At 48.8% G+C, this 13,453-nt stretch overlaps 2 protein-coding genes across 4 annotated transcripts in view; both read right to left on the bottom strand.

Moving 5' to 3' along the window:
• The window catches only part of LAMB2 (laminin subunit beta 2), a 23,689-nt gene extending 22,966 nt beyond the window's left edge, over positions 1-723 (bottom strand). Inside the window, exon 1 of the mRNA XM_027836900.1 lies at positions 687-723. Within this exon, the coding sequence (XP_027692701.1) occupies positions 687-723 (37 nt within the window). The remainder of the gene's footprint in view (positions 1-686) is intronic.
• Positions 544-13,117, bottom strand: CCDC71 (coiled-coil domain containing 71). 3 transcript variants are annotated; one of them, XM_027837248.1, is made up of 3 exons: positions 13,082-13,108; positions 9,024-9,060; positions 544-4,002 (listed from the first exon to the last, which is right to left on the bottom strand). In XM_027837248.1, the coding sequence occupies exons 2-3, from the start codon at positions 9,024-9,026 to the stop codon at positions 2,827-2,829; spliced, it is 1,179 nt and encodes a 392-aa protein (XP_027693049.1). In that variant the 5' UTR covers positions 9,027-9,060; positions 13,082-13,108; the 3' UTR covers positions 544-2,826. The 3 variants fall into 3 exon arrangements, with proteins under 3 accessions (XP_027693049.1, XP_027693051.1, XP_027693048.1); XM_027837250.1 differs by lacking the exon at positions 9,024-9,060 and having other exon boundaries at positions 13,082-13,117; XM_027837247.1 differs by lacking the exons at positions 9,024-9,060; positions 13,082-13,108 and adding an exon at positions 11,900-12,369.
• Between the last annotated feature and the right edge of the window lie 336 nt (positions 13,118-13,453).

The following is a 13,453-nucleotide window of genomic DNA, read 5'->3' as shown; positions in this document are numbered from 1 at the left end:
GGGAAGCTGAGCAGTGAGAGGTCTGGGGCCAGGGAAGGGGATAGGAGCCAGAAAAAATTCTTAAACTGCCTCAGAAAGGCCTACTGTCTTGGTGGAGACTGAAGTATGAGTGTGTGAGTGGGCGGGGGGGGGGTTCAGAAGAATGGAGGAGGTAGAGCTGGGGTACTCCTGCCTTAAGACTAACTCAAACTTCTCCCTATGATCCACCCCCCCAAAAGTTCCTGGGCACACTGGACCCTGCAGCTCAATCTATGACCCCCTCCCCCATTCTCTGGAGTTCCTGCCTCTAGTGGGCCAGCCCATGGAGATTACCTGCTATTCCTCTATGGAGAGAGACAAATAAGGACCTCCCATTTTTCTCCTAAAACCTTCCAGCCTTACATTGTCCTTGAGGATAAATTGGAGGGAAGGGGATATTCCTCAATTTTCCACTTCTGCATTCTCACTTCTCATTCCCAGCAGGTCCCCATTCCCCACCTCCAATCCCTTCAAATTCCAGCTCCTCTCTGGGAAGGTCTGGGAAAAAGTACTCAGACACAGATGCAGAGGATGAAGCACCATTTACTGAGGACAGCAGAACAAGTGGCCTGCAAGTGGTCAATAATTCCCATTTAACTTAAATGCAGGCAAGACCTCAGACCCCAGAGGCCTGAGGGCTTTCCCCTGAAGTCAGTTGCACTCTTCACAGGCCACAACTGCATACCGAACATCACAGATCCGCATCCGTGGAGACGTCACAAACAAACCAATGAACACGCAGCAGGGATGAGGGTCTGGTCCTCGAGTTTCCCAAAGTCACAAAGGACACCAACCGGGGAAGGAATGGTGACCTGCCTTCTAGGCTCCACCCCCACCATTGCCACTATGGACTCTGAAGGACCCACACACAGCAGAGGGCAAAGGCAGGGTGGATGACTTGAGGGCAGGATGAAGGGGGAAGGGGACACTGTTTGGATTCAAATTTGAGGGGGGGGAGTGCCAGCTCAGCCCCCCATCTGAGAGTCCGGGGTCCAGTTGGGAAATACTTTCCACTGCCATGGAGATGACCAAGCCTTTCAGTCATTACCTCATCCTCCCCAACTTCTATGAAAGTGAGGATAGTGGAGAACTTCACCCACAGGCCCCGAACCTATATCGACCCATCCGCAGAGGAGCTCTTTGCAGCTGCCATCGCCTGACTAGCACTAGGGGCCAACCTGGAAACAGAGTATTCCCCTGATGGGGAGGGGGCATGGCATGATCTGGCTCCATCGCTCCCAGCTCTGTTTCACAGGCCCACAATGGGGTCTGAGGTGGATTAAGGCCTCAAAGTCTTGGTCCTGAGACACAGTGACCATTGTTGCTCCAGTCCATTCCTACTTCCAATCATCCTTTTGTTCCACGTGGCAAGAGACTAAACACCTCTCTTCCCATTCCCCCTCCCTCCACACATACTCCCAAAGCCAAGACCCTAGAGTATGACGGGTGGAAAGGAAGGGAGGAGGGACCAGATTCTGGGCAAGGATGAAGGGAAAGAAGGGAAGAAAGGCTGGGGCTAGACAGCCACAATTCCTCAAGGTCTAGCTGCAGGGATTTAGAGATAAGGCCCTGGGGGGAAAGTAGCAGCCAGGAGGGAACAGCAGCCCTGAGGAAAGGCCTTGAAGTTCTGGATGGTTGCCCACAGACTCATGGTGTGCAAGGATGGGAGACAAGGAGTCACTGTCTGGTTCTGTCCCCCTGGGAAGAAGACGACCAAAAAAAAAAAATCCTCTTTTCCTCTCTTGGCCTAGATATCAGCTCTAGGGTCACAACCCTACACTCACTCACCTGGCAGGCTCCCCCATGATCTTGCAGAAAGAAGGGCTTAGTCATCTGACTCTCTCCTTTTTGCTCACAAGGCCCAAACCCAGGCTGTCCCAGGATGGGGGAGCTGGCCTCTGCCCACATTTACCCACAGAAGCAAACTCCAAGAAAGCAGGGACTTCTATAGCCACCCAGAGGAAGTCAGAACAAATCCCGAACACTAAATTACCTGCCAGTTTATACGCTGGCTCCCTCTGCTGCACTCCCAACAGCACTGAGGAGATGCCTTACTGAGATCAATGTACTTAAGGTGACGGTCACCAAGTAGGCTGGCTGCAGGCCTGCCCCCCTGGCACTAGTTTAGAAGGAAAGTGCCAGGGGCTGTTAATTAACCTGTTACTGAAACCAATCCACTCTACTCCTTCAGTGGCAACTTTCCTGGAAGCATGAAGAGGACCCAAAACAAGAGGAGTTATAAATGCATTCTGAAAAGAGGGAGGAAACCCCAAGCTCTGACCCTGATGGAGGAGGCAGACACTGGGATAGGGTGGGGGAATGGGGGCATAGAAAGATATAAAACTTGATCAAAATGAAATCAGTAAACATAGAGCTTGGAAAATAACAAATCACAGTGCATCACGTCATGACAAAACTGCCTCCCCCAAGGGTTTGGGGAAGGTCTGTTGGGGTGAAGCCATAAGTGGCTCTTTGAGAGTGGGTAGTTAGACCCTGCTCTCTCCCTTAGGACGGGGGAGGCATCTCCCTGCATTTCTGAACGTGGCTCAGAGCCAGGCAGGCAGTCCCAGGGGCCTGCTGGCCAGAAAGCCTGAAACAGGAATGGAGCAAGCTGCCCAGAGTCTGCAGGTATCAGCTAACACACTGTCACCCAACACCCATGCTGCTCCAGCCACCAGCAGGAGAATCAAAATTTCTCACTCCCCCTTCCCACAGGGGAGGGTGGATGAGTTGGGGGAGAAGGGGGGCAGTGGTGTGTGGACTGGCTGGGTCAGAGGGAAATGGGCCCTGGACTGGACCTTGAGTCAATCAGGAGACAGAATGGGGCAGTGGCTGGATCCGGATCACTGGAGACAAATTGACTCTCAGGATCTTCTGTGCTCTCTGCCGCACCTCCTCATCAGAGAATCGTTTATTCACTTTGATGACCCGGAACTTCAGGAGGTTTGGCGAGCTTGGCACTAGCCTAGCTTTGCTTAGTCCAGGCCCCAACTTGCTTTTCTTCTTGGCTGGGGTTTCTTTAGCTTCCTCTGATCTTTTCCTCTTTGGCCCTGTGGCTTCTGGATGGCTGCCTCTGCCACCCCTACAGGCAGTCCTGGCCCCGCTCTTAGAAGTCTTCGCCTGGGTCCCCTTCTTTCGACGCCTACCATTTAGGATGCCTGAAGCTTTGCAGGCATTGCTCTCTCGAAGGACGCCACCACTGGGGCCCCGTCGCCCACCCTTTGAGAGGGCAGCCCGGTCTGGTGCTTTCCGGATCAAACACCGGTGCCCTTTATTAGTGGTTTTGTTGGGAGCTGATTGCCGGGATCTCCCTGAGCCCTTCAGTAACTTAAGGTCTGAATGTGAGATCCCCAGAGGCTTGTACTTGGAGTTTAAACAGGATGCTGTAGCCTTTAAAGGGACCAAGGCTTCCAGAACAACAGAGAGCCGCATAGCCGGGTATACTCCAGGATACATGTGGGTAGGGAAGCCCACAGATGAGTTCTTGCCACTGCCTGAGCCTGACTGTTTCAGAGAGTTCAACAAAAGGTTGGTGGAGCTGGTTTTGATTATTGGGGAACTAGAGACTTTAGAAGACCTCCCCAGGATGGTCCCTGGGACAGCCAGCAGGCTCCTGGAAGTGGCTTTGGGAACGTCCGAGGGCAGTGGTTTGGCCTGAGCAGCAGGGCCAACATGGTGTTTGGTTTGGCTGGGGGGGTCGGCTGTGCAGGAGCTATAGCCATACACATCTTTGCTCCGAAGGATAGTGGGCTGGTAGCCCTCCTCCCGGAGACCTTGGAGAAAGGCCACCAGTTGGGCCTCCGTGTCACTGAGGTCCTTGGACATGGGGTTGAAGACCAGGAGTGCTTCCTCCAAGGCTTTCTGTCCTGCAGAGGAGATTCTGGACCATGAATGGACAGCTTTCTCCTCCACATTATCCACCTCCACATTCATGGCATTAGGCTGTGAAGAGCTGTCCAGGGCCCACAAACCAGTGCTTGACACCTCAAAGAAAAAGAGGAAGCCCAATTAAGGACAACACAATCACAGCCTCAGCGCAGCCTTCAGAAAGGATGTCTTCAGAAGATAATTCACCTTAAACATTTATTGTCTATTGTGCTAGTCCCAGCCCTGGGGAAAGATGAAAACTGACACAGGCCCTGCCCTTGAGGAGCTTACATTCTGGGGGAGGAGGATAGGGAGACAGGATCCCATGCCTACAGGTCTGAAAGCTTCCCCAGCTCACCTGTTCAGCTCAGGTGTCACCTCCTTCGGGAGGTTTTTCCTGAACCCCTCTCCCATCCCCCAATTATTAGGTATTTAGTTAATATCTATCTTCTATGCATGTATCCATGGACATGTTGTAGAATGCCTACTTTCTGAGGGCACAGACTACTCTCACTATCCCCAGTGCCAGGCACTTGACAAATGGTGTTAGTTGCTTGATTTAAGATGTACATACTCTCTAAAGTCTACAACATCCTCAGCTCAAATCCCACCTCAGAAACTTACTAGCTATGTGATTAACCTCTCTGTGCCTCAGTTTCCTCATCAGTAAAATGAGGTGGCTCAGTAGCCTTTAAGGTCCCTTCCAATTCTAAATGTATGATCCTATGACATTATCTCCCAAACTAATTCCCTAGTCTTTAGTCTGCTTGCTGTCCTCAGTCAGTTCTGACCCTGTGGATCACCGTCGTCCCTATGCTTCCTTAATGCTGCTTGCTTGGTTTTTGTCCTCGATGCCTGACAGCTGCTGTTGGTCACCTTGGCTGGATCATCTGAGCATTACTCATGCCTCCGTCCTGGGCCCTCTTCTCTTCTTTCTCGACACTCTCCTTTAGTGATCTCATCACCACCATGGCTTCAACTTTCATCTCTATGCAAATGACTCCCAAATCTGGATATCTAGCCCTGCTCTGTCTCCTGAACTCCAGAGTACCCACAGTACAAACCAGACTTAAATTTTTGTTTATTCTGAACTTAAAGACCAAATAAAATGAACATTTCCACATAACAGCAGAACACCAAAAGAACACTGCACATGAAACTTTAAGATCTCTAATATGTACAGTTTTGTTTTTCTTTTTCAGTATACGTCTTTAGTACATTCAAAGACGTCATACTTGTTTCTGCTTCTTTCTGGCCTTCCTTCTGTTCTCTTCTCTGCATTAAAAAAAAAAAGATGCCTCAGTGACCCTCTTTTGTTTCTTCTTGCACATATCTCCAATGCACCATTTCTACCACAGAACTCCTCATTTCCCTCTACATCTTGCCTCAACATTTCCCTACTTCTATTAAGGGTACCCCTAGCCTTAATAGTCACTTGATTCTTCTTTCCTTCTCACACTCAGCATCCAATCAGCTGCCAAGGGTTGTTGATTCTCTGTCTTCGGAATGTGTCACATCAGTGTCCTCTCTATTCACACAGTCCCCACTCTAATTCAGGTGCTGGTCACTTCTAACCTATACCATCTCACTAACTTCCTAATGGCTCTCCCTCAGCCTAGTCTCTCCTTTTTCCAAACTATCCTTCACAGAGTGGCCAGATTGAGATTCCTAAAACTGCATATCTGATCATATCACTCCCAACTCAAAAGACCTTCATCAAGTGTTCCCTATTGCCTCTAGGACAAAACAGGAACTCCTCAGCCCAGCATTTAAAGATCTCAAATCTAAAGATCTAGATGCTTCCTATCCTTTCCAGTCTTATTTCATGGTACTCCCTTCATGAACTTTCTACTCCAAGACAGTCTAAACAGCTGCTGCCTGTGTATGACATTTCATCTCTCTTCTTCATACCTGTCAATATGTGTTCCCAATGTCAGGAATGAACGCTCTCCTTATATCTGCCTCCGAGAATCCCTAGCTTCCTTCAAAGCACAGCACTGGAGGTAGCCCCTGCCTGAGGTCTTTCCAAATCAGCCCAGTTGTTAGTGCTCTGTCCCTCAGGACATGACTTTCCATGACTTTCTGCTTATTTATCTGCTACATGGTGTATCCTTCATTAAGTTAGAAGATCCGTGAGAGGAGGGACTTTTTTTTTCATGAATCCTCAGGATCCAATACAATGCCTTGCATATAGTCACGTCTTTGACTTTAACTGAAGTATACAGGGGTAGGGAACCTGCACCCTCAAGTGCAGCCCTGTGACTGAATTCACCCTTCACAGAACAAATCCCCTTCATAAAAGGATTTGTTCTGTAAAACTTGGACTCAGTCAAAAGGCCATACCTAAGGACCTAGAGGCCACAGGTTCCCCACCCCTGGATAATACAAGGTAGAGAACAACAGGGACAACGGAGAGATCTAGACTACATACTCTAGGGAAAATTTGAAGGAAAGAATACTTTTAACTGGACAGGTTCAGAGAAGACTGACACCTGAGGTGTAGGCCTTGAGGAAAGAGAAGAATTAAGAGGTGAAGAAGAGTGGGGAATACAGTTCAAGTCTGAAGCATGACAGGCTAAGGCTAGAGAACAGTAAGTCCTCCAGTATGGCTGGATTTTGGTTGGAGTGTGTGAAGGGAAACAGTATTGAGACAGTATGGGAAAGGACAGTGGTAACAAAATTATGAAGGGCCTTCGATGTCAGGGTAAATTCCTCTTTTGCCCTACATGGCACAAGGGAACCCCTGAAGGTTTTTGAGAAGGGGAGTGATAAGGTCACTTATCAGGAAGGTTATTTGGGAATCTTTAGGAAAGATGAACTGGAGAGGAAAGCCATTAGAAGCAGGAAGACTGGTAAGGAAGTTATCAACAGGACAAGTGAAGGATGATAAGAAATGCAATGAGGGTTGTGGCAATGCTGTGTGCAGGAAACAGAGGACACATACAGGTTGAATGGAGATCTCTGCTCCTATCCAGGTGCTGCTGAACCATGCTGCTCAGATCCACTGCAAATCCATGCTATTTAATCTCCACTTAGCCCTCAAAGCAGCAAGGCAATCCTTTGACTCTCTCTTGATTCTCTACTGCATATCCCCAAAAGAGAGATGTTCCAAACTTAAACCCCTCACACCATACCTTCTTCCCTTCCTCATACCTCCTTCCTTTTCTTTCTTCTTCTTTTCCTCTGTCACATAATCTACTGATAAAACAGAGCTAACCTGAGCGGCGTTTTCTATCTCAAACTCCCTAGATATTATGCCCCATCTTCTCTTCTTTCGGTCCAGCCTCTGATGAAGAGATGTCCTTTTTCCTTGCCATGGCCAATCCTTCTACTTGTAGCCTCGATCTTATATTTTCCTACCTCTTCCAGCAGCTTGGTCCTATAACCTCTCTTAATTTTCAATCCCTCCTTACATACTGGCTCCTTCTCTACTGCCTACAAACATGCCCAAGTTTTTCTTATCCTAAAAAACAAAACAAAACTTTTTTTTTTCAGATCCCATATTTCTATTACATATCTCCATCTGTTCACAACTAAACTCCTAGAAAAACTCAATCTACACTCTACTTACTCTCCTCTCACTCACATCCCAACCCTTCAAAATCTGGGTTGCAACCTTATTACTCAAACGAAATTGCTCTCTCCAAAATTACCAATGATTTTTTAAAAAAAAAATACATCCAGATAATTAAGGTCCCCTACTACTTCTACTATATCATATCTCCGTACCTGGCTTGTAACCTGTTTCTTGAACTCTGCATTTATTTCCTTTCTGTCCAAGTGTCTCTAGTATATAAGTTATCTACTGTCAGATCTAATGAATTCTTCTCAGTTCTCATCCTTGTTCTCTCGGCAGCACTTAACATTTTTGACCACCTCTTGTCCTGTGTATTTTCTCCTCCCTGAGTTTTCATGCCATCTCTTTCCTGGTTCTCCTCCTACCAACTGGCCACTCCTCTTCGGTACTTTTGGTGGGCTCATGGTCCTCCTCTGTGTGAATGTACCCCAGGTTTCTGTCCAGGGCCCTGATTTCTTTGCTTACTCTCAGTAAATTCATCAGTTCTTATATGTTCAATTGTCATCTCTTGTATATGACTCCGAGATCTATGGTAGCCTCTCTCATGAGTTAGTGTCTTGCATCACCAGCTTACCCATTAGACATTTGCAAAGGGGTGCCTTAGTAAACATCTTCTAATCAGTATGTCCAATATAGAATTCACTCTCTTTCCCCCCACACCCTTCCCTTCTCCTAACTTCCCTGTTTCTGTTAAGGGTATCATAATCCTTCTACTTACTAAGTTCACAACCTCCAAGTAATCCTCAATTATTCTCTCTCCCTCATCCATCCTCTCTAATTAGTTTCCAGATTTTATTTCTACCTCCATAATATCTCTCAAATTTATCCTCTTGTCTCTCTTCACATGGCCATCAACCTCGTTCAGGTCCTCATCACCTCTTACCCAGACTACTGCAACTGCCTCCTAATTGCCCTCCATGCCTCTGATACCTCCCCTCTCCAATATAACCTCCAGAAATGCTCCTAAAGCAAAGGGCTGACCTGCTCAAGAAAACCTACTTTCTCCCTGTTACCTCCAGGATCAAAGACAAACTTGTCAATTTGGCATTTAAAGCTCTTCACAGTCTAGCTGTAGCCTATCTTTCCTTATTTATTATATGTTTACTCTCTTTCATTTACTCTTTGTTTCAGCCAAACTGGCCTAGCTGCCAAGCCCATCTCTGCACTTTTGTACAGCTGGTAAGCAGCTGAAGTGCCACCTTGTATCTGAGGCCTTTCCTGACCCCAGCCCCAGAGCCAGGTACTCCCCTGAAAACTGTACTTACTTTGTACACACTTCACAGCACGTGTTTGTGTTCAGGTTATTTACTCCCACTAGAATATAAGCTCTTGGAAGGCAGGGACTGTTTGTTTTTGTTTTCGTATCCCTAGCAAAGTGCTGGGCATGTAGTGGACATTTAATAAACACTTGCTGAATGGACTTGGGGCACGAGGAAGAAGGCAGAGTCAAAGCTGACTCTCAAGCCATTCAAGTGAGGGGAGGTGCCTAATGGAAAGGTGAATGGCAATAGGTGGGCTGGGACTTGGGAAGAGGTTACAGCTTAGGGAGGAAGCTGCTTACCATCTGTCAACCCAAGAAAATCCATGCTGGGAAGCACCTGGAGGGAAGAAGGTAAGATGTGTCAAGAGTTCAGGGAATGGGAAGAGGCCAACTTGACTTCTGCAAGGCAGGGGAAGGGACCTGCACACAGGTCTCTGGGGGTGGGGGAAACAAACTGGGACCACCGAGGGAGGTCACATTCCCCAAAGTGCTGTAGGCTGGAAAGGGCTTCTAGTCAAAGACCTGGGCAGGAATCTTCCCTCTGCCAGCGTGGATGCTAGTTTTTCCAGAAGGCTGGCTATTGGAGTCTTGAGGGTTCCATAAGGAAATTTGGCCAGAGGCATCTTTCAGGCTGTGTGTTTGCTAGTCCTGTGATATTAGTCAAGTCATTTCCCCTCTGTGGGCCTCAAATCTGCAATTACAACTCATTTACATGCTGCTTTAAAGTTTACAAAGTATATTATAACAACCCTGGGAGGTAGGTAGTTTGTGTATTATACCCATTTTAATGATGAGGAAATTGAGGCTCAGAGAAAAATGACTTGCCCATGGTCACATGGTCAGGATTTAAATCTGTTTCCTTTTTTCTGGTTTAACGCTATTTCCACTAAAGCACAACTATTTCTATGACTCAAATTTATCCTCACAACATTCCTGTGAGGTATGTAGCATAAGAACCAATATCCCCAGGTGACAAAAAGAGGAAAGAAGCCCAAAGTTAGGCCATCTCTTTAGCAGACTCTTTTGTCTTCTCCTCCTACCTCCAGAAAGAGTGATCTCATGGGGTCAGTAAATTTAGAGCTGGAAGGAGCCTTAGGAATCATGTAGTTCAACCCTTTCCTTTTTTCAGGAAGGAAACTGAGACCTACAGTAAGGAAATAACCTAAAGAATCATAGGACTTAAAGCTGAAATATTGGAAAGTCCAGTTCTGCTACTTAAAACCAGAGTGATTTCAGAGAAGTCACTTGACCCTATGGGATTTTTTCCCCCTAGTAAAATATGTGCTGGACTATTTCTGAGAAAGAATATTAGCTGCAAGGGTCCAAAAGATAATAAATTTAGATTTGGAAGAAGCATTAGATATCATCTAGATATCACCTCCTTATTTTGCAAATGAGGAAACTGAGGCCCAGTGAGGTCAAGTAACTTGTACAAGATCATGCAAATATCAAGCAAAGAGCTGGGATCCAAATTCAAGGCTTCTGACTCCTGCATGGCTGTTAAGCATGTCTCTAAGTCTCAGTACTTATGTTTTCCAGAGCCTGGCCAAAGGGAGTGTGAAGTCAAGGCTTTCTTATCCTTAAGGACCCTAAAATTATTTATAGGTAAATGGAAAGATTAAGAACCTCTTTCAAACCTGCAAGAAACTGAGGAATAAGCTACTCAGGCATTCCAGCCTGGCAAAGGGAAGGGCCCCCAGCACCCCTCTCCTCTGATGGCACCCAGGGAAACTGCCACCCCATTCCTCCTAAGAAAGCCAGAAGCCAAGAGAACTACAATTCACCCCATGATTCACAGGTTCCTTCCCAGAGAGAGGCATGTAAGCAGGAAACTGTCTTCTCAAACCAAACCTCCCCATCCTCTTCCAGGGAAATTCAGAGTCAGGGAGACAATCAAAGGGCAGGCCTTCCAAAGCCTGGCAGGAAGCCCTGGGCCTGGGCTTGGCCCAAAATCCTTCGCAGAAGAGCCTCCTTGGGCCCAGTTGTTGGGATAGTGGAGTCAGACTGAGGCTTTCTTTTTCATTAGCAAATAGGAAATGTTTCCAGACTTCTGCACCTTCTCAGACCTCAGGTGGCTTTCATTACCACCAATCATCCATCCAGATAAGCACCAGGTTCCTGGGGACAAAGGGGATCCCCATCTACCCAACTGTAGCCTGCTGCTTGGGCACTGCTTGGAGTGACTGACTTCTTCAGCACTGACCACAAACAGACACAGCTTCCAGCAGAAAGGGAAGGAAGGGGAAGTATTTGTGTAATACCACTGCTCCCAGGGGCCTATGGACCCAGGGACAGAAGCAACCTCCCCAGCTGCAGCTAACTCATTAAAAGATCAGTAGCAGCTTAGTGCTGTGGGATCCCAGGCAGAGCCCTAACTAAGTAGTATTCCCTATGCACACCTAGACCAGGAGCTGTCTCTCCAGCATACACATACACTTCTCATAGTCCTAATGGGCTCAGGTAGCAATTTGAAAACTCCTGGTAGATTATCTTATTCCCAGAAGCAACAATTGTCACCTCTTTGTTTAGAAACATTCCTTTAGGCTCAGACAGCAGCAGGCTGAGCCAGTGATAGTGACACCCCACCCTACCCCCACCCCCATTAAACCACAAACAATCTTTTTTTCCTTCACAGGACCTTAGCCCTTTATTGGATCTGAATTTGGAAGTGGAAAAAAAGGGAAGGGGTCCTGGGACTGGGCATGTGGAGGGGGGAGAGGAAAGGAGGGAGTCTTAGGCTTGCACGGGTTGTTTTGTCTGCCTGACCTTTGAGCTGAGGATCATCCCATCCAGGCTTTCCTACACGAGCATCTTCCCACTGTGGCTGGTTTGGAGAGGACCCTGGCTTTCCAGAAGCCTAGACTATCACAGGCTTCAGGGGCTCATAAAGGAACCAGGCAGAGGTTATTCTGAAGCACTTCAAGGTGCCTAAGGCCTTCCAACTAGATCTGTATTTCCCCACAGCCTCAAGGAGAAGGGAGTGGGCCTGAGGTGTGAACATGTGAGAGGACACAGATACAGGGGCCTAAAATAGATTAGAACCAGTGAAGGGATCACAGAATCTTGGAAGGTACAAACTGGGAGATTAAAAAGCCCAGATTTAGAGCTGTATTGGACCTTTAAACTCATATTGCACAGATGGGAAAATTGAGGCTCAAAAAGGGGAAGTTACTTACTTGCCCAAGGTCATACAGAAGCTTGGGGAGACTGGAGAGAAACCCCCTGAGAGGAGGAAGCATAAAGCCCCTATGGGGAACTCAAAAAAGACAGTGGATGTTCTGTAGGTCCATGGATTCGGGAGGCTCCACAGGTGAGAAGTTGGGGGGGGGGGGGTTCCTGATTCAGAAAACCTAAATAAGAAGTAAATGAGGAAGATGCCTGGCCCAGTTGTTGTTTTCTTTTGTTTTGTTTTTGAGGGGGTGTGACCTTGATGAATATATGGAGTACTGAGAGAAGAAACCTGAGAATACAGAGAGCTCCATGGAGCACAACAGGAAGCTGGGATATCTGAACTTTATAGGAGTAGAACAGGATGGAGTATGGCTGGGTTCAAGAAAAGATAGGGATGAGGATGAAGACAGGGGTAGGGATTAGGATGGGAATGGTGATGGAGATGGGAATGGGAATGGGGATGGGGATAGGGAAGAGAACTGTGATGGTGAAGGGGGTGGGGATAGAGATGAGGATTAGATGGGAGTGGGGATGGGGGTGGGGTTGGAAAAGGGGATGAGATTGGAGTTAGGGATGGGGATAACAAGGAAGAAGATGAGAATAAGAATGGGGATGAAGATGAGAATAAGAATGGGGATGAGGATGAAAAGGATGTGGCCAAGGGAACCTGGGGCGAGAAGAAGGTAGTGGAAGAGTAAAAAATGGATAAGTGTGTATGAGCAGAGTCCGAGTCTTCGAGGTATGGGGTCAGCAAGAAGATCTTGCTCCCGGGGCGCCTGGTATGTATGCGTGAAAAGGGTGGGATAAGGTGAATAAAGAAGAGGGTGGGAGGGGCAGGAAACCTGGGGGTCGTGGAGGTTGGGAGCGTTATGGGGGTGGAAGGACCCGAAAGGATGTAAGAATGGGGGAATTGTGGGTGGGGAGCTATGACTGTGGAGGGACTTATGAGGGGGAGGGCGGTGGGCGCTGGGGGTAGCACGGGGCGGGGAAGGGAGGGGAGGGCAGGAGGGGGAGGGCTGGAGTGGGGGAGGGGCTCCGAGGCGCCCCACCAGCCCCGCCCCCTCGGCGCTGCCTGCGGCCCGGCCCGACAGACTGAGCCGCCGCTGCCGCCGCCATGGCCAGGCCCCGGGCCCAGCGCCCCCTCTGGACGGCCCGGGCCGGCTCGGCCCCGTGGGCCCAACACCTACCGGCCGCCGCCGCGGGGACCCGGGACCAGCCTCTGCGCCGCCTCCGCCGCTCCAACATGGCCGCCCCGCTGAGGGCCGGAAGTGCAGCTCCACTTCCGCTTCCGGCCCCCCCCCCTCAGGGCCCCCCCTCCCAGACTGGGGACCCCCGGCCCCTCCCCTCCCCCCAGGGTCTCCGCCCCCCTAGGGTCTCCCACGCCCCCACGTGGCGGTTCCTGGTCCCATTTTAGCTCCAGCCCAGGTCATCCAGACTTAGGGGAGACATATCCCTGCCCTCAGACAGCCTCCAGTCTGAGGGGAAACTAGGGTTCTGCCCTCAGGGAGCTTCCATTCTAGGGGAGACACACACAGCCCTGCCCTCAGGGAGCCTCCAGT

This window comes from Vombatus ursinus, unplaced genomic scaffold (assembly GCF_900497805.2).
Source record: "Vombatus ursinus unplaced genomic scaffold, bare-nosed wombat genome assembly UNPS02014820.1, whole genome shotgun sequence".
NCBI classification, from domain to species: domain Eukaryota; kingdom Metazoa; phylum Chordata; class Mammalia; order Diprotodontia; family Vombatidae; genus Vombatus; species Vombatus ursinus.
The sequence above is the reverse complement of the archived record's forward strand: the minus strand, read 5'-3'. Positions and strand labels throughout refer to the sequence as shown.